Consider the following 18,120-nt stretch of genomic DNA (forward strand, 5'->3'; position numbering starts at 1 on the left):
TCCATTTAAAAAGCACATCTTTCTTGGTGCTACTTCATCTGAGCTCAAACTATGGTTCTCCTCTTTGTTTTTTAGCAGCTTTCATAATGTGATCTGATGCAAGATTCTTTGCAAAAAGAAAAAGGCAAGGAAGAGCAGTATGTCTTCCCTTTACTCTTTGGCAGGTCAGGAGCAGACACTGCAGCAGGAGAAGACTCCCCCCCTCCTTGCAGGTTTCTAGGTTGATGCTCTGCAGGCCTATGTGGTAAATCCAAGGATATTAGACTGTACAGAGTGACAATTCTGATGCGCTCTTTTCCCTTTGCTGCAGGAGGAAGCGTTTCCTGCTGCAGGTCTGAGAAAGGGCAGGCTGGCATGGAGAAAGAGGTAAGTGAAGGAAACCCACACTTGAAAGCAGAAAAATTAAAGGAGCTATTCCTAGCATTGCTATTTCATAATATTATTTGTAGTGAGATGGGAGGGAAGTCAGCAGACGCGTAGGCTCCTTTATATCATTGACAAGTCCAAGGGGGTGATTAACGAGAGCACCAGACAATGTAATGGTAGGAGAAGGCCCACAGAAGTTAAACAAAAGTGCCTTCAGAATTTAGAGAATTCCCATGATCCATAGTAGGACCTCATTGTGCTTGTCTACTGTTTCTATTTTTGATTAGATTTATAAACACAGCACCACATATTTTCATGTGGCTCCTAGCCCCAGGGCAGAGCGAGATTGACTGTGCTGAAACTGTGAGGCTTGTGAATTTCGGGCGAGGGATGGAGTGAAATAAGTAGTGTAATTGTTTTTGTGGAGTGACCGTGGGACCTCCTCTGTTCTGAATTACACATGGTTCAACCCTTTGACCTAACCAACCTCAGCAATGCCTGGTAGATCTCCTAAAGCTGTGCTGAAAGGTCCTATCAGTGACATGTTGGAACATTATCTGTCATGTGAGATGTGTGCCAACAACCATATTAAACTACATTAATTACTAGTGAGGCCATGTTTGTGACAATCTCAGCTTCATTTAACCCATCATCATGTTAGTTATTGTTTAAACAGGAAGTACAAATGAGGACAATTTGATATCAAAATGCAGCACCAATGTTTTCTTTTAATAAAAAGTATGGTTTACTTTGTTTTATTTCCCTTGGGGTTTTTTTTTCTTGGCATTTTTTTTTGTCATCAGCTCTGTAGCTTGGGAGGTTGTTTGGGGTTTTTTTTTGAGGGCTTTTCTGTTTTAAGAGCAAACAAGGAAAAACCCAAATTCTTTACAACTAATGTGTTGTTTCTTTCAATGCAATTGTAAATGATAACACAGTTGACTGAAAGCACCATGCTTCTTTTCTAGCAAGAAGCAGATGTGCTAAGGTAGTTTATGGAAAGCTGAAAGGTCACACTTGGGTTATTTGCTTGATGTACACCTTTACCACTTTACAATTCAGAGAGGGTGTCTCTGTATTTCAATTAACACCTCTGGATCAGAAGTCCAGCATGCATTTCTCTTTAGTTCTCTTTAAAATGAGAATTTGCTTATAGGCCTGACCCTCTAGGTAAGCAGAACATGCTGTGAGTCCACAAAAGATATCTCAGTCTGTCGAAATTCTAAAGGATTCTTGGCATATGGTCGTTTTCAGAAAGAATTCTGAATTTTATAAGGAAAGTGGCAAAAGGTCACAGAATTACAGAATTAACCAGGTTGGAAAAGACCTTCAAGATCATAAAGTCCAACCTATCACCCAACACCATCTAATCAACTAAACCACGGCACCAAGTGCCTCATCCAGTCTCTTCTTAAACACTCTCAGGGACAGTGACTCCACCACCTCCCTGGGCAGCACATTCCAATGGCCAATCTCTCTTTCTGGGAAGAATTTCTTCCTAACAACCAGCCTAAACTGCAAAATTGTTTTAGAATCATAGAATTGTTGGGGTTGGAGGGGACCTCAAGGATCATCTAGTTCTAACCTCCCTGCCATGGGCAGGGATACCTCACACTAGAGCAGCTTGCTCAGAGCCACATCCAGCCTGGCCTTAAAAACCTCCAGGGATGGGACTTCCACCACCTCCCTGGGCAACCTGTTCCAGTGTCTCACCACCCTCATGGGGAAGAACTTCTTCTTAAGATCCAATCTGAATCTACCCATTTCTACTTTTGTTCCTTCCCCCCTAGTCCTATCACTAGCTGACACCAAGCCCCTCCCTCACCTACCCCATTTTTCTCTTAATTCCCAGAGCACCTGGGCTCTGTTGGAGTCTCCTCCCACTCCAGGTGTGGCCACTTTGCCCTCCCCACCCACTCCCCTATTTAATCCCCTCCAGGAGAGACGGAAGCCCCAAGCTGAGCCCATCTGGGCTGAGGATCCTCCTCTCATCACTGGTGAGTGCCCATGGTGCACACTGGGTGATGGTGGTGGTGACAACAAAGGCCGGGGGGCCTGGTGGCCCCCCGGTTAGGTAGGGCAATGATTGATAACTCCTCCAGTATCATCCTTGGGTGCTGGCTGGGCCTCTTTACTGGAGCTGAGCTCCTCTCTGTGGTATCTTGGCTGGTGAGGGTCTTTCCCCTGGCTTTGGGATGGGTGCAGAAATGGTGGTAGTGGAGCAGGAGCTGTTTAGCCAGATGCTATTATGCTAATTACACTGGTTTTACCTGGAGGCCCCTTGAGTCTGCTCTCCTCATTCAATAAATCTCTTCTTTTGTGCCTTGTTTACAGACCATTCCTTCCTCCTCACTGTTTCTTTTCAGCAATAAGGAAGGCAAGGAGTTAAAAAAAGCAATAAAGCATATCTGGAAAATGCAGTCACAGAATCACAGAACACATCTGGTTGAAAGAGACCTCAAAGCTCATCCAGTCCAACCTTCTACCCAGCACTGAAGGGTCGCCACTAAACCACGTCCCTAAGCACCACGTCCACATGCTGCTTAATTACCTCCAGGGGTGGTGACTCCGGCATTGCCCTGGGCAGCCCATTCCAATGTTTGACAACACTCTCTGTGAAAAAGTATTTTGTAGCATCAAGCCTGAACTTCCCTTGGTTCAGCTTGAAACCATACACTGGAGGTCCATCAGCTGGAAAGAAGTTTTGCAGAAAGAGACCCAAGGGTTCTAGTAAATATCAATTGACCATAACCCAGCACCATGCCTTTGCAGCAAAGGCAGCCAGTAGCATCCTGGGCTGCATTAGGAGGACTGTTGCCAGCAAGATGAGGTAGGTCACCCTTCCTGTCCACTTCTGCTGATGATTGCATTTCTTGCACAGCCAACGCTGCCAGCAGTTTGCTGAGAGAACAAATCAGATCACTAGGTCCTGAGTTTTGCCAGCTGTGGAGATAGGAGAGAGGTGTAATGGAACAAATACAATGTAGTAAAGTCTGGCTTGGGGTCTTCTGTTTGTTCCTGAACAGGCAGTGTAGAGGTTCAATCGTGCCTAGCTGTGCCCAGGATAGTATTATAGAATAATTTTGATTGGAAGAGACCTTTGAGACCTAGCCCAATGTTAACACAGCACTGCCAGGTCCACCACAAAACCATGTCCATCAGCACCTCATTTGCTTGTCTGTTAAATCCTCCCAGGGATGGGGACTCCACCACTTCCCTGGGCAGCCTGTTCCAGAGCTTGACAACCTTTTTGAGGAAGAAATTTTGCCAAATAGCCAGCCTGGCACATCTTGAGGCTGTTTCCTCTTGTTGTCTTGCTTGTTACGTGGGAGAAGAGATCACTGCCCACCTCACTTCAACCTCCTTTCAGATAGTTGTAGAGACTAATTGGTCTCCCCTAAGCTTCCTTTTCTACAGGATGAAGAATTCCAGTTCCCTCAGCTGTTCCTTAGAAGACCTATTCTGTAGACACTTCACAAGCTTTTTTTTCTTTCTCTGGACATGCTTGAACAACTCAGTAGCCTTCTTGTAGTGAGGGGCCCAAAACTGAACTCAGTATCTAAAATGTGGCCTCTCCAGTGCCAAGAAGGTGGGAACAATCACTTCCCTAGTCCTGCTGGCCATACTATTCCTGATACAAGCCACAATACTGTGAGCCTTCTTGGTTACTTAGGTACATCACAGTATCACAGTATCACAGTAACTAAGGTTGGAAGAGACCCCAAGGATCATCAAGTCCAACCTGTTCCAACAGACCTCACAACTAGATCATAGCACCAAGCGCCACGTCCAATCTCCCCTTGAACACCTCCAGGGACGGCGACTCCACCACCTCCCTGGGCAGCCCATTCCAATGACGAATGACTCGCTCAGTGAAGAACTTTTTCCTCACCTCGAGTCTAAACCTCCCCTGACACAACTTGAGACTGTGTCCCCTTGTTCTGGTGCTGGTTGCCTGGGAGAAGAGACCAACCCCCACCTGGCTACAACCACCCTTCAGGTAGTTGTAGAGGGCAATGAGGTCGCCTCTGATCCTTCTCTTCTCCAGGCTAAACAATCCCAGCTCCCTCAGCCTCTCCTCATAGGGCTTGTGCTCAAGGCCTCTCACCAGCCTTGTTGCCCTTCTCTGGACACGTTCAAGTGTCTCGATGTCCTTCCTAAACTGAGGGGCCCAGAACTGGACACAGTACTCAAGGTGTGGCCTAACCAATGCAGAGTACAGGGGCACAATGACCTCCCTGCTCCTGCTGGCCACACTATTCCTAATACAGGCCAGGATGCCATTGGCCTTCTTGGCCACCTGGGCACACTGCTGGCTCATGTTTAGGCGGGTGTCAATCAGCACCCCCAGGTCCCTCTCCGTTTGGCAGCTCTCCAGCCACTCTGACCCCAGCCTGTAGCTCTGCATGGGGTTGCCGTGGCCAAAGTGCAGCACCCGGCACTTAGACTTATTAAATGCCATCCCATTGGACTCTGCCCATCTGTCCAGTCGGTCAAGGTCCCTCTGCAGAGCCTTTCTACCCTCTAACTGACTAACATCTGTTCCCAACTTGGTGTCATCTGCAAACTTGCTGATGACTGACTCAACCCCCTCATCCAGATCATCAATGAAGATGTTAAAGAGGATGGGGCCCAGCACTGATCCCTGGGGGACGCCACTGGTGACTGGCCGCCAGCCGGATGTGGCACCATTCACCACCACTCTCTGGGCTCGGCCCTCCAGCCAGTTCCTAACCCAGCACAGAGTGTTGTGGTCCAAACCACGAGCTGACAGCTTAGCCAGCAGTTTACTGTGGGGGACGGTGTCAAAGGCCTTGCTGAAGTCCAGATAGACTACATCCACAGGCCTCCCCACATCCACCAGACGGGTCACCTGATCATAGAAGGAGATCAGGTTGGAGAGGCAGGACCTGCCCTTCCTAAATCCATGTTGGCTGGACCTGAGCCCTTGGCCATCCTTCAGGTGCGCAGTTATTGCCGCCAGGATAATCTGTTCCATCACTTTCCCTGGCACTGAGGTCAGGCTGACTGGTCTGTAGTTTCCAGGTTCCTCCATCCGTCCCTTCTTGTGGATGGGGACCACATTGGCCAGTTTCCAGTCACCTGGGACCTCCCCAGTGAGCCAGGACTGGAGGAAAATGATGGAGAGCGGCTTGGCCAGCTCATCTGCCAGCTCTCTCAGCACCCTAGGATGGATCCCATCCGGTCCCATGGACTTATGGGTGTCCAAGTGGCTCAGCAGGTCCCGGACTAAATCCTCATGGATTTCTGGGGCATTACACTGCTCCCCGACCCTATTACCCAGCTCAGGAGGCCACTCATCCTGGACTCCTACCTTGCTGTTAAACATTGAGGCAAAGAAGGCGTTCAGGACCTCAGCCTTTTCCTCGTCTTTGGTCACCATGTTCCCCTCCAGGTCCAGTAAGGAGTGGAGGTTCTTCTTGCCCTTCTTTTTAGCATTGATATATTTGTAAAATTGCTTTTTATTATCTTTCACAGAGGTGGCCAGCTTCAGTTCCAACTGGGCCTTTGCCTCTCTAATTTTATTCCTACATAATCTAACCACTTCCTTAAACATACCTCGAGAAGCCTTCCCCTCCTTCCAAAGGTGATACAGCCTCTTTTTTTCCCTTAAATCCTTCAGGAGCTGCTTGTCCATCCAGGCCGGTCGCCTTCCCCGCCGGCTCATCTTTCGGCACATGGGGACCGCCAGTTCCTGTGCCTTCAAGAGCTCCTGTTTGAAGTAGGTCCAACCCTCCTGGACCCCTCGGTTCATGAGGGTTGGTACCCAGGGAACTTTACAAATAAGTTTCTTAAAGAGGCTGAAGTTTGCCCTCCGGAAGTCCAAGGTGAAGGTTCTGTTGGTACTCCTCCCTATCTCCCTGCATATTGAAAACTGCACTATCTCGTGGTCACTGCACCCTAGGCAGCCTCCCACGGTCACATCTCCCACTAGCCCTTCCCTATTGGAGAGCAGCAAGTCAAGCAGAGCCTGTCCCCTGGTAGGCTCACTTAACAGCTGCGTCAGGAAGCAATCCTCTATCCGCTCCAGGAATCTTCTGGACTGCCTTCTCTCTGCTGAATTAAGTTCCCAGCAGAATGCTAGCTCATCTTCAGCCAGCTGTTAACCAGTGCCTCCAGGGCCTTTTCCACTGGGCAGTTTTCCAGCCACTCTTCCCCAAGTCTGTAGCATTGCACAGGAGTTGCTTTGATTGAAGTACAGGAACTATGACTTGGCATTGTTGACCCTTTCTCCTAGGTTAAGTCCCAGCCAGTGGACTGAGTTCCAACAGTCCACTCAAACAAGCAAGCTTCCCACACAGATCAGGAGGGAAAGAAACACAAAAAGTTCTGTGGGTTGAGATAATGACAGTGTAGTGGGATAATAGAATGTACAGTGCCTTAGAAAGCACAGCAGAAAAACAGAAGCAAAGCCAGCAGTGCAGAAGAGCCCCAACCCCTTTCCCCCCCCTAACTGGAAGCAAGACTGCAGAAACAGGAACTGTCACAATTCCAAGTCTCACCATCTTTTGTTATACAGCTGGCATGACATCAGCATGGTACTGAACACCACTGCCTGGTTCAACTAGCTGAACCCATGACCTCCTCATACCATTGGCCTTGGCTCATTGATCTGACCTGTCCAGATCCTTCCACCTACACATTAAGATGCTCTTTTTCAACAAGACTTTTCCTTTAGCCTTATTCTCCAGCCAGAACAGGCTTAAACAAAGAGGGCATTTATTTATTTCATTTGCTGCAGAGTCAGCTAAAAAAATATGTTTGACCTTACTAAGTGTCATTCTCATTAGCAATGAAGTGTTTGCTCTCTGCAAAATCTAACATGGAGTGCTTAAAGCAGACAGGTGCACATTACAAGCTGTTTCTCTTTGGCTACCATCCCTTAAACAGACAAAGTAATAGACCAGGAGAAAGAAAAAGGTTCCAGCTCCAGCTGCATCAAGGAAAGCCTTAGCAGGGACTTAGCAGCTGGTTCCAAGAATTAAATGCTGTAAATACCAACCAACATGTTTGTGTGTGCATGTGCATTCACAGAGGAATATGCTTTTAGTAAGGCTCCATCTCTTTTTATGTGAGAGGATCATTCTTTGAAAGCTGTGCTCTGCTTTATGTTGAAAGGCTAATGTTCTCACTGAAGTGAATGAGAACAGAAGCCAACATACCTGTTCCTGCTTACCATCATTACACTCCTTAGAGCATTTCAGGAATTATTAGGTTCTTGGAGCCCTACCAGCTTGATAATATTTCCAGCTACTTCTCTTTTGGCTGGATTCAAACAAGGCCCCAAAGGAGAGAAAAAAAAAATATAAAAACAAACCCACCACCACAAACCAAAACCAAAACAAAAACCAAAACCATAACCAAAACAACCAACCCACAAACAAAAGCAGGGATGAATCTGCTGAGCTAGTTTGCTGATGTTAGAAACAGTTGTTCACATTAGGAATACCTAATTTAATTTCATGAAAGAGACATAACATGCCAGTATGTGTATGAATCTAAGGTATGCATTTCCTAAAAGGAACTAAAACTCTGTCATTCCAAAGTTGCTCTTCTTTTTGACTTCCAGCTTGCATAGGGACTGCTGTCTGGAAGCAGTAACTTTAACTTTAACTCTAAGGCTGCTGATGAGGTCTGTCTGTGTGATCTTCGTAAGCAGATAAGGGTAGGGAGACAGCTCAGAGCAGAGCTTGTTTACAGCAGGACAGAAGAAAACAGCTAGACATAAATGAGGGCTGACGGTTTCATGAAGCACAATTGGTTGATCACAGATTCAATATGACTGCCCTGAACTGAGCGATGATCCGTACAGTATGCAAAATTCACTTTCTTGCTGGTCTGTGCCCACCAGCCTTCCAGCAGCTTTCCCAGAGCCCCTCAGCCACGGCCTTGAGTGGAACCAGAGCTGAACGCAGCATTGTTGTACCCAATTCCTTTTGACAACAATCACATTCTTTTAAAAACTTCATAGGTTTTAGTTGTCACTGGTTATAAATGAGGTTGTGGGGTTTTTTTCTCCTTCCCCTTGCCGTTGCTGCAGCCGCTGCTGCTGCTGCTGTGGTTTCAGCGCTCGCTGCTCTCCCGCAGACCCCAGTACAGCCAGTTCTGGTCCTCCTGGTTTCCCTTTGTGTGGGTTGGTATCAGAAAGCAGGAGTCGTGCTTTAATGCTGACAGCGTGCAGAAAAGGCTTTTAAAGACCTAGGTAATATTTTGAATGATGGTGGTTAGTCTGCACTGTGTTCAGATGCTTCTAATTCCCCTTCTCTTTGCCATAATGCCACAATCTCAAGTTAAAAAAAAAAGGGGGGGGGGGGGGGGCAATTAAAAAGAAAAAAACAAAAGAAAAAGCACAAGGGCAAGATGGCTTTTTTTTTTGGTCTTCATCAGCTGTGGAGGAGCTTTGGGGCTGGATGAATTAGCAGCAGCAGCACTCTTTAGACTTGGCTTTGCAAGCAAAGGACGTCCCCCTTCGATGTGCTGGTTGTGGATGAACAGGTCTGACATGTATTGTTTGTGGATGCCAGTTAGACCACCTCCACCGCAGGTGTAAACCAGCACAGCCTCTGTATCACTTGAGGCTCTCTGTAACTTTGCTTTTCTGCAGGAATGCTTTTGTTTATTTTTATTTTTGGATAAGGTTCTATAATTAGAAGGATGACTCTCCCTGTGGATGTGTGTTCATGTGCCTTCCTCTAGGCGTGTTCACGCCACTGGACTTTCCCTGCACCTATGGCAAGTCATCATTGAAAGAGTTTTATTCAATGTGCAGTTGGAAACCTAACTTGTTCAGGTGCCTGTGAATTGATTAAAGAACAATTGCTTTAGACATAAATTTGCATAAATGCATACATTAGCTAGTAGTGGCTAATGATAAAATGGATATAAAATGCCACTGGATAATTTCCTGCCTATTCTTTGATGAGGAGGCAAAGTATCATAAGGGCAGAGGGGGGCGCTGGGGAAGGAAACCTAAAATGAAGAGGTGGGGGGAGAAAAAAAGAGAAGAGTGTAATTTATGCTAGTTAAAAGTGCTCATGTGTGAAAGAGAGAGGGATGAGGAAATTGGCTGGAGATGGGTACAAAAAGAAAATGTCCTCTAATTTCCTCTGAAGCATGAAGTGACAAGAACATGTGTTGATTACACAAAGGCCACCACTGAAGTACTCAATTATGTTGAGAAGTAACTCTGGAAGAGTGCTGTTGAAAAATCAGGTGTTTCTTTGAGTCTAAAAACTAGAACTCCTGAAAGCACCTTTTCCAAACCTGATTGCATGAAGGGAGAAGGGTACAATTTCTTTTGAAGTTCTCTGAAAGTAAGTAGGAGTCACAAGCCTGTTAGATCAGTTACTTAATAATGCTAATTTGTGTTTGGGTGAGTAAAGTGTCAAAGAATGTAGTCTATTGTGTCCCTGAGGGGAAAGAAAAAAGGAAAAAAGAGTTGGTGCTGAGGATATTGAATACTTCAAAAAATACACCAAACCAGAAACCAACCAACCAACCAATCACCAAACTAAACAAACAAAAACCCCAAACCAAACCCCCAGACCAACCAGCAACCCACTCCAAGAATAAAACCAAACCACCCAAACTACTCACACACAAAACCCCCAGTCCAAAACATCTAAACCCACTATGCATCTTTATTCCTTCTACGTTTCAGGCTGTGAAAGCAAATACGCATTTTACATGCAACAATTGAAAGCTGACTACGGCCAATAAAGCCTGCGATTGGTTTTGCTAGGAATGGAGGATGGAATATATGTGATCTAAAGCATATCATCTTAATTCCATCAGAGTTCTGCCTGTATACCGACTTACACCAGGTGAAAATCCGCCCCAGATTTCTTTTGTCTAAGTGTTGTTTTCTTTAGTTGTTAACATGAAGTCCAAGGTTTCGTGTGGTGATTATATGCAGCAACGTCAGAATAATTATCAGCCAGCAGAGTTACAGATAGTGCTGGAATCTTTAAAACTGACTCAATAAAACTTTGATGGGTGGCGGGGATGCTTTAATATTGCTAAAGAGACAGAATTCTGAAGATATTAACTGAGAAAAAACATATTTTTTTTTTCAGATTTTTTGTTTTTGTTTTTTTCTTTCCAGCTGGGGAAAAGCTCAGCAGCAGGGTGAATTTCTGAACCTATTGAACTCCTGTCAGAATTATCACTAGCTTCAGTTGTGCTGCATGCGGCCTGTAGGAATGATGTCTGGTTTGGTAGTTATTTATTGTAGCTTTCAGAATGTGTCTGGTCACTTTAAACATATTTATTTCTCAGTAGGGTAATAGTCTTCATTTAGAGCATGCCCACTCTTTTCAGCAAAGCCTATTTGTGTGTGCACCTATACATACGTCTGCATATTAGGATATTAAGATCTATATGAATCTGTCAGTGGTACGGTTGAGTTATTTTTGACACATGTATGGATTGTGTCTGCTGCAAGGGCTGGTCTTGTTTTTTACTGCAAATTGACACCCACAATCAAAGGGGAAAGATGGATGCTGCAAAATTTGTAATTTTTCAGTGATTCTTGCAATTAATCCTTTTGTATTGACAGTTTCCAGGAGTGGTCTTTATCAGTGGACAATTACACAGCTGACTTGACAAAATAGTGCTGCTTTCAGAAACTGCCATGGTGACATTTAAAAATAAATGGGTCTGGACTGTTGTTTTCTTCCTTCAGTTTTGGCTTTGATTAATATTCTCGGATGTAATCTTTGCAATCTTTGTTAGTATCTGTAACAGGAGTCTCTAGCCACACATGAGCCCATGTGCGACTCTCTTGCTCATGCTACTCTAAGTACAAAGACAAAGCTTCACACTTGGCCCTTCCTGATGGTAGGACCATGGCCATGTATTTTTTTGGGTCTTGCTTCCCCACAGGAGTTATCGTGGATCTGGTGAGAGGTTAGGCCCTCCAAGATGTTCTCTTATTTGTTTTCACTGTAACAGCTGCTAGCATCTCTCTAACCTTAAATTAACTTTTCATTGTTGTAATGAGCCTTGCATCACTTCTCCCCCGGACCACGATCTCTTGTGTGTGACATCTTGCTTTAAATCATTTCGAGCTTATTTCTGTTTTATTACCTCATATGAAAGGGTAGAGCTCATTCATTTTTAGCTGCCCTGTGATGAACAAAGATGCTGGTTATATAAGTGGACCTAGAAAATAAGAGAGCAGGGGGAAGTCTGTCTATAAATATGCTGCATAACCAAACTTTCCTAAATGAAGCGCTGCAGTTCTGCAAGTGAAATAAAGCAGTCGCTGCTGAATGCATACTGTAAAGACAAGCCTTATAATGCTCTTCATTTGTTGAGGTTTCTTTGCATTAATTAAAATTGGGGGAAAAAAACCAAAGTATTTTAATGTGACCTTCATTTGGCATTTGTTTTAACTTTTCTTCTCCTATTTTATTTAATTCTTCCACTTCTGTTGTTCAATTAGTGTTTGACCCCTTTAGCAGAGATGTAAATTAAATGACATTTCAATGCCATCCCATATTTAAAATACTGTGTTAGTTGTGGATCATAAAGGATGATCTTCGTTCTTTAGCTAATTTATTCATTTAACAATTTCCCTCCAGAAGTTCCAGCAGAAGGCTCTGAAGCAAACTAAGCAGAAGAAATCCAAGTCGGCTGAATTTCTGATGGGTGAGCCTTGCTTGATGAGTTATTGCTCATAATTTGTGTAAGGATTAATTAACTAATTACAGACAAATGGCTGTGGGCGAAATTTTGCTCTTGCTTGTCAGGGTGCAATTTGTAATTATTTTAATCATTTATTCTTTTTTTTTTCCTTTTTTTTTTTTTTTGAGTTAATTTTAACCTAATTCTGTTTTGGCGACATTTGAGGACGATACACTTGAGTCTTACAGCAAAGGAATTACTAGAAGGAATTTTCTGCTTGTCATTGAAATACACTTTGCTATAATGTGTTCTTCTGACCTCCTTGTTTTCTATAGTGAAAGAAGAGAGGGCAGCGACAGGAGGCATTGAAAATCCAGCTTTTAACATCAGCAGCACAGATCTTTCAGCATATCAGCCTTCAGAAGAGAAAGTTATTAAACATGACAAGCCAGCTAGCACCCTTGCAGCTCACCAACAAAAACTCAGGCTGCAAGCCCATGCTGAACCAAGAGGTGAGACATCAAAGCCGATTAGCCTCAAACACGACGGCAGCAGTTGTGTTCCCTATCCAACCTGCGTGCTCCATGACCTGTGCCGGGCGTTCCCATCCTGATGAGTCCAAACGGACACCTGTGCAAACCCGTGATGAGAAACCCAAAGTATTACCAAAAACTTTGTCTAAATAATTAGAGACCTGGGCTCCATCTCTGTGCTCAGGTCGAGGTAGAGGGCTGGAGCTCCTCTCCTGTGAGGACAGACTGAGGGAGTTGGGGCTATTCAGTCTGGAGAAGGCTCTGAGGAGACCTAATTGTTGTCTTCTAGTATCTGAGGGGAGCCTACAAGAAAGCTGGGGAGGGATTTTTTAGGGTGTCAGGTAATGATAGGACTAGGGGGAATGGAACAAAAGTAGAAATGGGTAGATTCAGATTGGATGTTGGGAAGAAGTTCTTCACCATGAGAGTGGTGAGACACTGGAACTGATTGCCCAGGGAAGTGGCAGAAGCCTCATCCCTGGAGGTTTTTAAGGCCAGGCTGGATGTGGCTCTGAGCAAGCTGATCTAGTGTGAGGTATCCCTGCCCATGGCAGGGGGGTTGGAACTGGATGATCTTTGAGGTCCCTTCCAACCCTAAAAATTCAAAGATTCTTTGATTAAATGCTGTGACTCCCTGTAGCGGGACTCTGCGCCAGCAAGGAGTGGGAGCATGGGTTAAAGAGCGCGGTCTCGTGGTAGCATTTCCCTGTGATTCGGGTTTTGGAGGCACTACAGCCAGCCCAAGAATACAGATGCTGCACCTTCACATTGAGCAGTTCTAAACAGCTTAGAGATCCGTGATTGATTGTTGTCCTTAGGTCTCCCACATACCCTCAGTCAATCAGCATCTTGCTTCTGCTTCATCTTTCATCTTATTTATTTATTTATTTTTAAAGTCAGTGTTGCTCAGATGCTTGGAGCAGGGAGTCCTGTTTGTTCAGCTTGTCCAGGGGATTGATCCTGACTTTTGAGCTCAGATTTGACACAGAACCTGAAAGTCACTGCCACAGGAAGATTTCTTTGTTTATTATTTACCTTTATTCAAAGATCTTGATGACCTTAAAGGTCTTTTCCTACCCAAATGATTCTATGATCTTCTCTGCTGTCACATGTCCTTTTGCTGAGGTTTGATATCTTTTATCATATAATTTAATTACTCCATTTTGAATTATTATGACTGCTGAATGTTATGACAAATGGTTATTTTTACCTGACCAGGCACCTTGCATGCTGTGTGAGAAAAATCTCTGGCCAAGATTTGACATAAAAGCAAAAATATTTGAAGTCAGCCTCAAAAATCTTCCCTAAAGATCCATAAAACTTCACCTTCTTTGACTGCGTGCTCTCATGAAGTTCAGGTGGATTATGTGTGTTCATGAATATGCAAATGTGCATCCAAGGCCTGAGACCTCCCAAGGTACCAAAGTAACTGGTATGGCTTTGAAAAGTCTCGATCACCCAGTATTTCCCATTAAACTCAAGCAATGATGCTGCTCATTGCCAGCCCAAATATTTAAGTGGGTAAGAGTAGGCTGGTGTGCAGAATTCCAGGCGTTCACTTTTAAAATGCTGGAACTTCTTGTGGTAAGATTTTTATCCTTAAAGGACTGGAGGGCCCATGGCTCCTAATGGCCCCTTGCAAAATTAGGTTTGGCTTTTCCATTTAGCCTTCATGTGACTGTGCGGTGCCGCGTGGAGCAGGAATTCTTCGTCTTTCCTTTGCAGCCTGTCAGAGCAGTGATTAAGCAGACAAAGGGATTGATTGTTTTTTAATGAAATAGTCTATCTGGCAAAAAATGGAGTTGGGCTCGCTGGAGACCATCCATGCTTTCTGTCACCTCTTCAGAAATTCATGAACAGTTCCCTCAAGAAAACACCACTTTTTTTTTTTTTTTTTCTAAAAGTCTGAAATATGTTTTAAAACATTTTGATTTTTCATTCTAAGCAGCTGTGGTGGTTTGAGCCTTAACTGGGACTTAAGGGCTCAGATGGGGGCAAGGCTGAGAATCCCTCCCCTGTTCCCCCCTACTCCCACCCAACAGAGAGGAAAAAGAAGGGAAGGAGGAAATCCACCAAGGAATAATTTGGAGTCAGCTTGGAAGTAGAGAGGTAAAGAGTTTTCTTTAAACAATATATATATATATATATATATATATATATATATATATATATATATATATATATATAAAAAACAATAACAGGTAAGGTTCACAAGGAATGAGGCTGAATGGGAGGAAAAGGAAACCCCAAGGATACAAAACCAGTCGCTCTGAAGAGGTGCGAAGGCAGCAGGGAGAAGGATCAGGCCCGACCACGTGGCAGAGGAGCAGGAAAGTAGCTGCAATAGCTCTCATCCAGGAAGGCAGGAGCCAAAAAGAGACCTAAGGGCTGCAGTGTCCTCCCTTTTATACCCTAGCTGGGCAGGGAGGGGGAAGTGGAACAGACTCAGTTTCCCAGGGGGAAAAGGCCCTGCAAGGAGGGCAAAGCACTAGCAAGCCCTTCCCTCCCTTGTTTTCAGGATGGTTGTTAACCCATCACAGTAGTGTTTTGTTCAAAACCTCAAAAAAACCCCCAAATCCTGACTGAATACAATCTTTATGAAAGGAGTAAGAATTGTTACATCTCGCCCAGAATGTGGTGCCTTGATACTCTAAATGGTTCTGGAAAGGGAGGAGAAATCTTGCCTAAAGTTGGGAAAGTTTTATTTCCCAACACTGCTTCTCCCTCCTCAACCTTCTGTCATCCATTTAACCAAAGGATCAGTTTTTCACGTAGCTCTGCCTCTAAGTCATGCAGCTATTAAAAAAATAATCATCCATTTGTACCATTATAAAAAAGTCTAGATTGGAAGAGACCTCTAGAGATCATCTGGTCCAACCTTGCATTAAATTATTCTTAGTCTAACTTACGTCAGGCCTTGTCTGGCAGTCACAGGGGCCAGTTCAAATTTATCAAGGGCTGCTAATAAAACAACAGTTTCCAACCTGTCCTGAAACCTGGGAAAAAAAAAATGAACTGAACCTTCTGGTACCTCTTGAGCTAATTTTTCCCCATTCCCAAGTGTAACAGTATTTCATTAAAGAGGGAAAGGGAAAAGCCAACTGCATAGCTGAATGCAGTTTTGCATGAATCTAGCAGTGCATGAATAACTGTATCTCACAGTCCTTACCAAAGAATCATAGAATTGTTAATGTTGGAAGGGACTTCTAGGATCATCTAGTTCCAACCCCCTGCCATGGGCAGGGACACCTCACACTAGATCAGCTTGTTCACAGCCACATCCAGCCTGGCCTTAAAAACCTCCAGGGATGGGGCTTCCGCCACCTCCCTGGGCAATCTGTTTTGGTGTCTCACCACCCTCATGGTGAAGAACTTCTTCCTAACATCCAATCTGAATCTAGCCATTTCTAATTTTGTTCCATTCCCCCTAGTCCTATCACTGCCTGACAGCCTAGTCGCTCCCCAGGTTTCTTGTAGGTCCCCTTAAGATACTGGAAGGCCACAATTAGGTCTCCTTAGAACCTTCTGAACAGCCCCAGCTCCCTTAGTCTGTCATCATAGGAGAGATGCTCCAGCCCTCTAATCATCTTTGTAGCCTTTCTCTGGACATGCTCCAGCATATCCAGATCCTTGCTGTAATAGGGGCTCCAGAACTGGACACAGTACTCCAGGTAGGGTCTCACCAGAGCAGAGTAGAGGTGGGGAGTTACCTCTCTTGACCTGCTGGGTATGCTTCTCTTGATGCAATCCAGGATCTGGTTGGCTTTCTGGGGCGCAAGTGCACACTGGTGGCTCATGTTGAGCTTAAAGACTAGGCCTACAGGTAGCTTACCCCTTCATGAGGCAATCTGCCCAAGGGACCAGCTCCTCAAGCATTCCATTCTTTGCCTTACACCACGTTCATAGCTTCTTTATCTAGCTGCTGCCACTTCAGCTGATAGCTAGAATACACATTGTGTTGAAAATTATCACCATCCTCCAGAGCAGGGGAAACTCTTTCACAGCCTTCCTCTTGTCTTGGGTTGAGTGGACAGAAAGCTGTTTTACCCCTCTCCAAAGCAGAAAAATAAAACCACCCCCTAGAACACAGAATTGGAAAGTTTGGAAATACAAATATATACAGAAATACAAAATACACAAATTCACAGTCAGCCTCACCCAGTTCTCCAACCTGGGTTTTTTTTTCCACACCCCCCCCCCCCCCCCCCCCCAGGCCAACATCTTCCAAAAATGTTCCCCCCAAACAGGCCAAACACCAGGCCTTAATTTCCTCCACCCCACCCTACCCCCATCCCAGGCCTGAATTGTGTAGCTAAATGTTAGCTTTGCCAAGGCTGCAACCTCCTCTGCAAGAGAGAGTGGTCCGCATCAGGAGCAGGAGAGGGGAAGAAAAAGCCAGAACAGACATTTATGCTCATTTATATAGGGGGTGCAGGATTCTGGGCATGAAATAACAAAGATTACACTTTTCCTGTGTCCAAACTCCTTGTACTTCCCTGGTACTCCTGGAGGACTTTCTCTATGTTTGAGACATCCAGTGTTAAACACAACACCTCTCCATCTCCTTGGCTCTCAGGAGCCGTTGTGCTCTCATAAGAGAGACTTTCATCACAGAAGTGTCCTTTCCCTTCCCCCTTCTCTCTGCAGCTTGCACTGGAAGCTATTTCTCTAGGAGAGGGTGCTCACAGACCCCCACCATGGGTGGTTCACTCAAATTTTGCCATGCTAGCATGACCATCCTTTCTTCAATTCATGCCAGGCTTCCTCGCCTTCAGGAAAGAGCCTCCCAAGCACAACAGGCACAGCCTGTCCAAAACAAACACGTTTTAGGCCCCTCCACTACTCCCTTTCACTTTTCATCCCCAGATGCCAACAAAATACTCTTGGGGTTTCCTCACTCCACAACTGTTGGGTGCTCTTCCAGCTCTTAGCCCCCAGGCTTAGGTTTGGCTTGTCAATTCTAACGCTGGGTGTTAAACTACAATTTAAAACCAGTTATAACCTTAAGCACAATTATTTAATCACAGCGTTTAGCAGATTACAAGTTGAAAACACTATATAAACATCAGGCTGGATTTTCAGGCTATGTGCACTTGAAGGCAGGGCATGGAGATGGCATTGCCTTTCCATTATCTTTCCACCCATCGCCCGTGTCGTTAATGGCAGCGAATAATAGCTACAGGGGTTGCTATCGTTTCCTCCATCTTGCAACAGTCTCACAGCCTGTTACTCTGTCAGCAATTGCTGGAGGGAAGTGTTCTCTAGAAAAACCTCCACCTACTTTTGAGATGGCTTCTGACACGCCTCCATCCGAAGGATACCGAGGAGTGTGAATAATCAGCTGCCTGTTTGAGGCAGCCTTGAAAGCCACCCCTGGAATTTGGCTCTGCCTTTACAGGAGGCTGTTCTGCAGAGCCTGTGTCACTCAGATTAAATAAGCAGTGCAGAGGGCCGTGATTTTTGCAGCCTGCCTGCCCCCAACCTGCTTAATTCACAGGTGTATATTTGTCCTACACTGACACTTTTTCCTTCCCTCAGACAAGAGAAGTGAAGAGGAGAGTTCGTGAAATGATCC

General features: G+C 45.0%; 1 protein-coding gene across 1 annotated transcript in view; it reads left to right on the plus strand.

Annotated features, from left to right (window-relative positions):
• The window catches only part of LOC104304233 (uncharacterized), a 119,731-nt gene that overhangs the window by 18,475 nt on the left and 83,136 nt on the right, over nucleotides 1–18,120 (plus strand). The window contains exons 2-4 of the mRNA XM_054164026.1: nucleotides 311–366; nucleotides 11,970–12,036; nucleotides 12,348–12,524. Coding sequence (XP_054020001.1) covers nucleotides 355–366; nucleotides 11,970–12,036; nucleotides 12,348–12,524 — 256 coding nt within the window. The 5' untranslated portion in view covers nucleotides 311–354. The remainder of the gene's footprint in view (nucleotides 1–310; nucleotides 367–11,969; nucleotides 12,037–12,347; nucleotides 12,525–18,120) is intronic.

The sequence above is a fragment of the Dryobates pubescens genome, chromosome 9, assembly GCF_014839835.1.
Source record: "Dryobates pubescens isolate bDryPub1 chromosome 9, bDryPub1.pri, whole genome shotgun sequence".
Lineage (NCBI taxonomy): Eukaryota > Metazoa > Chordata > Aves > Piciformes > Picidae > Dryobates > Dryobates pubescens.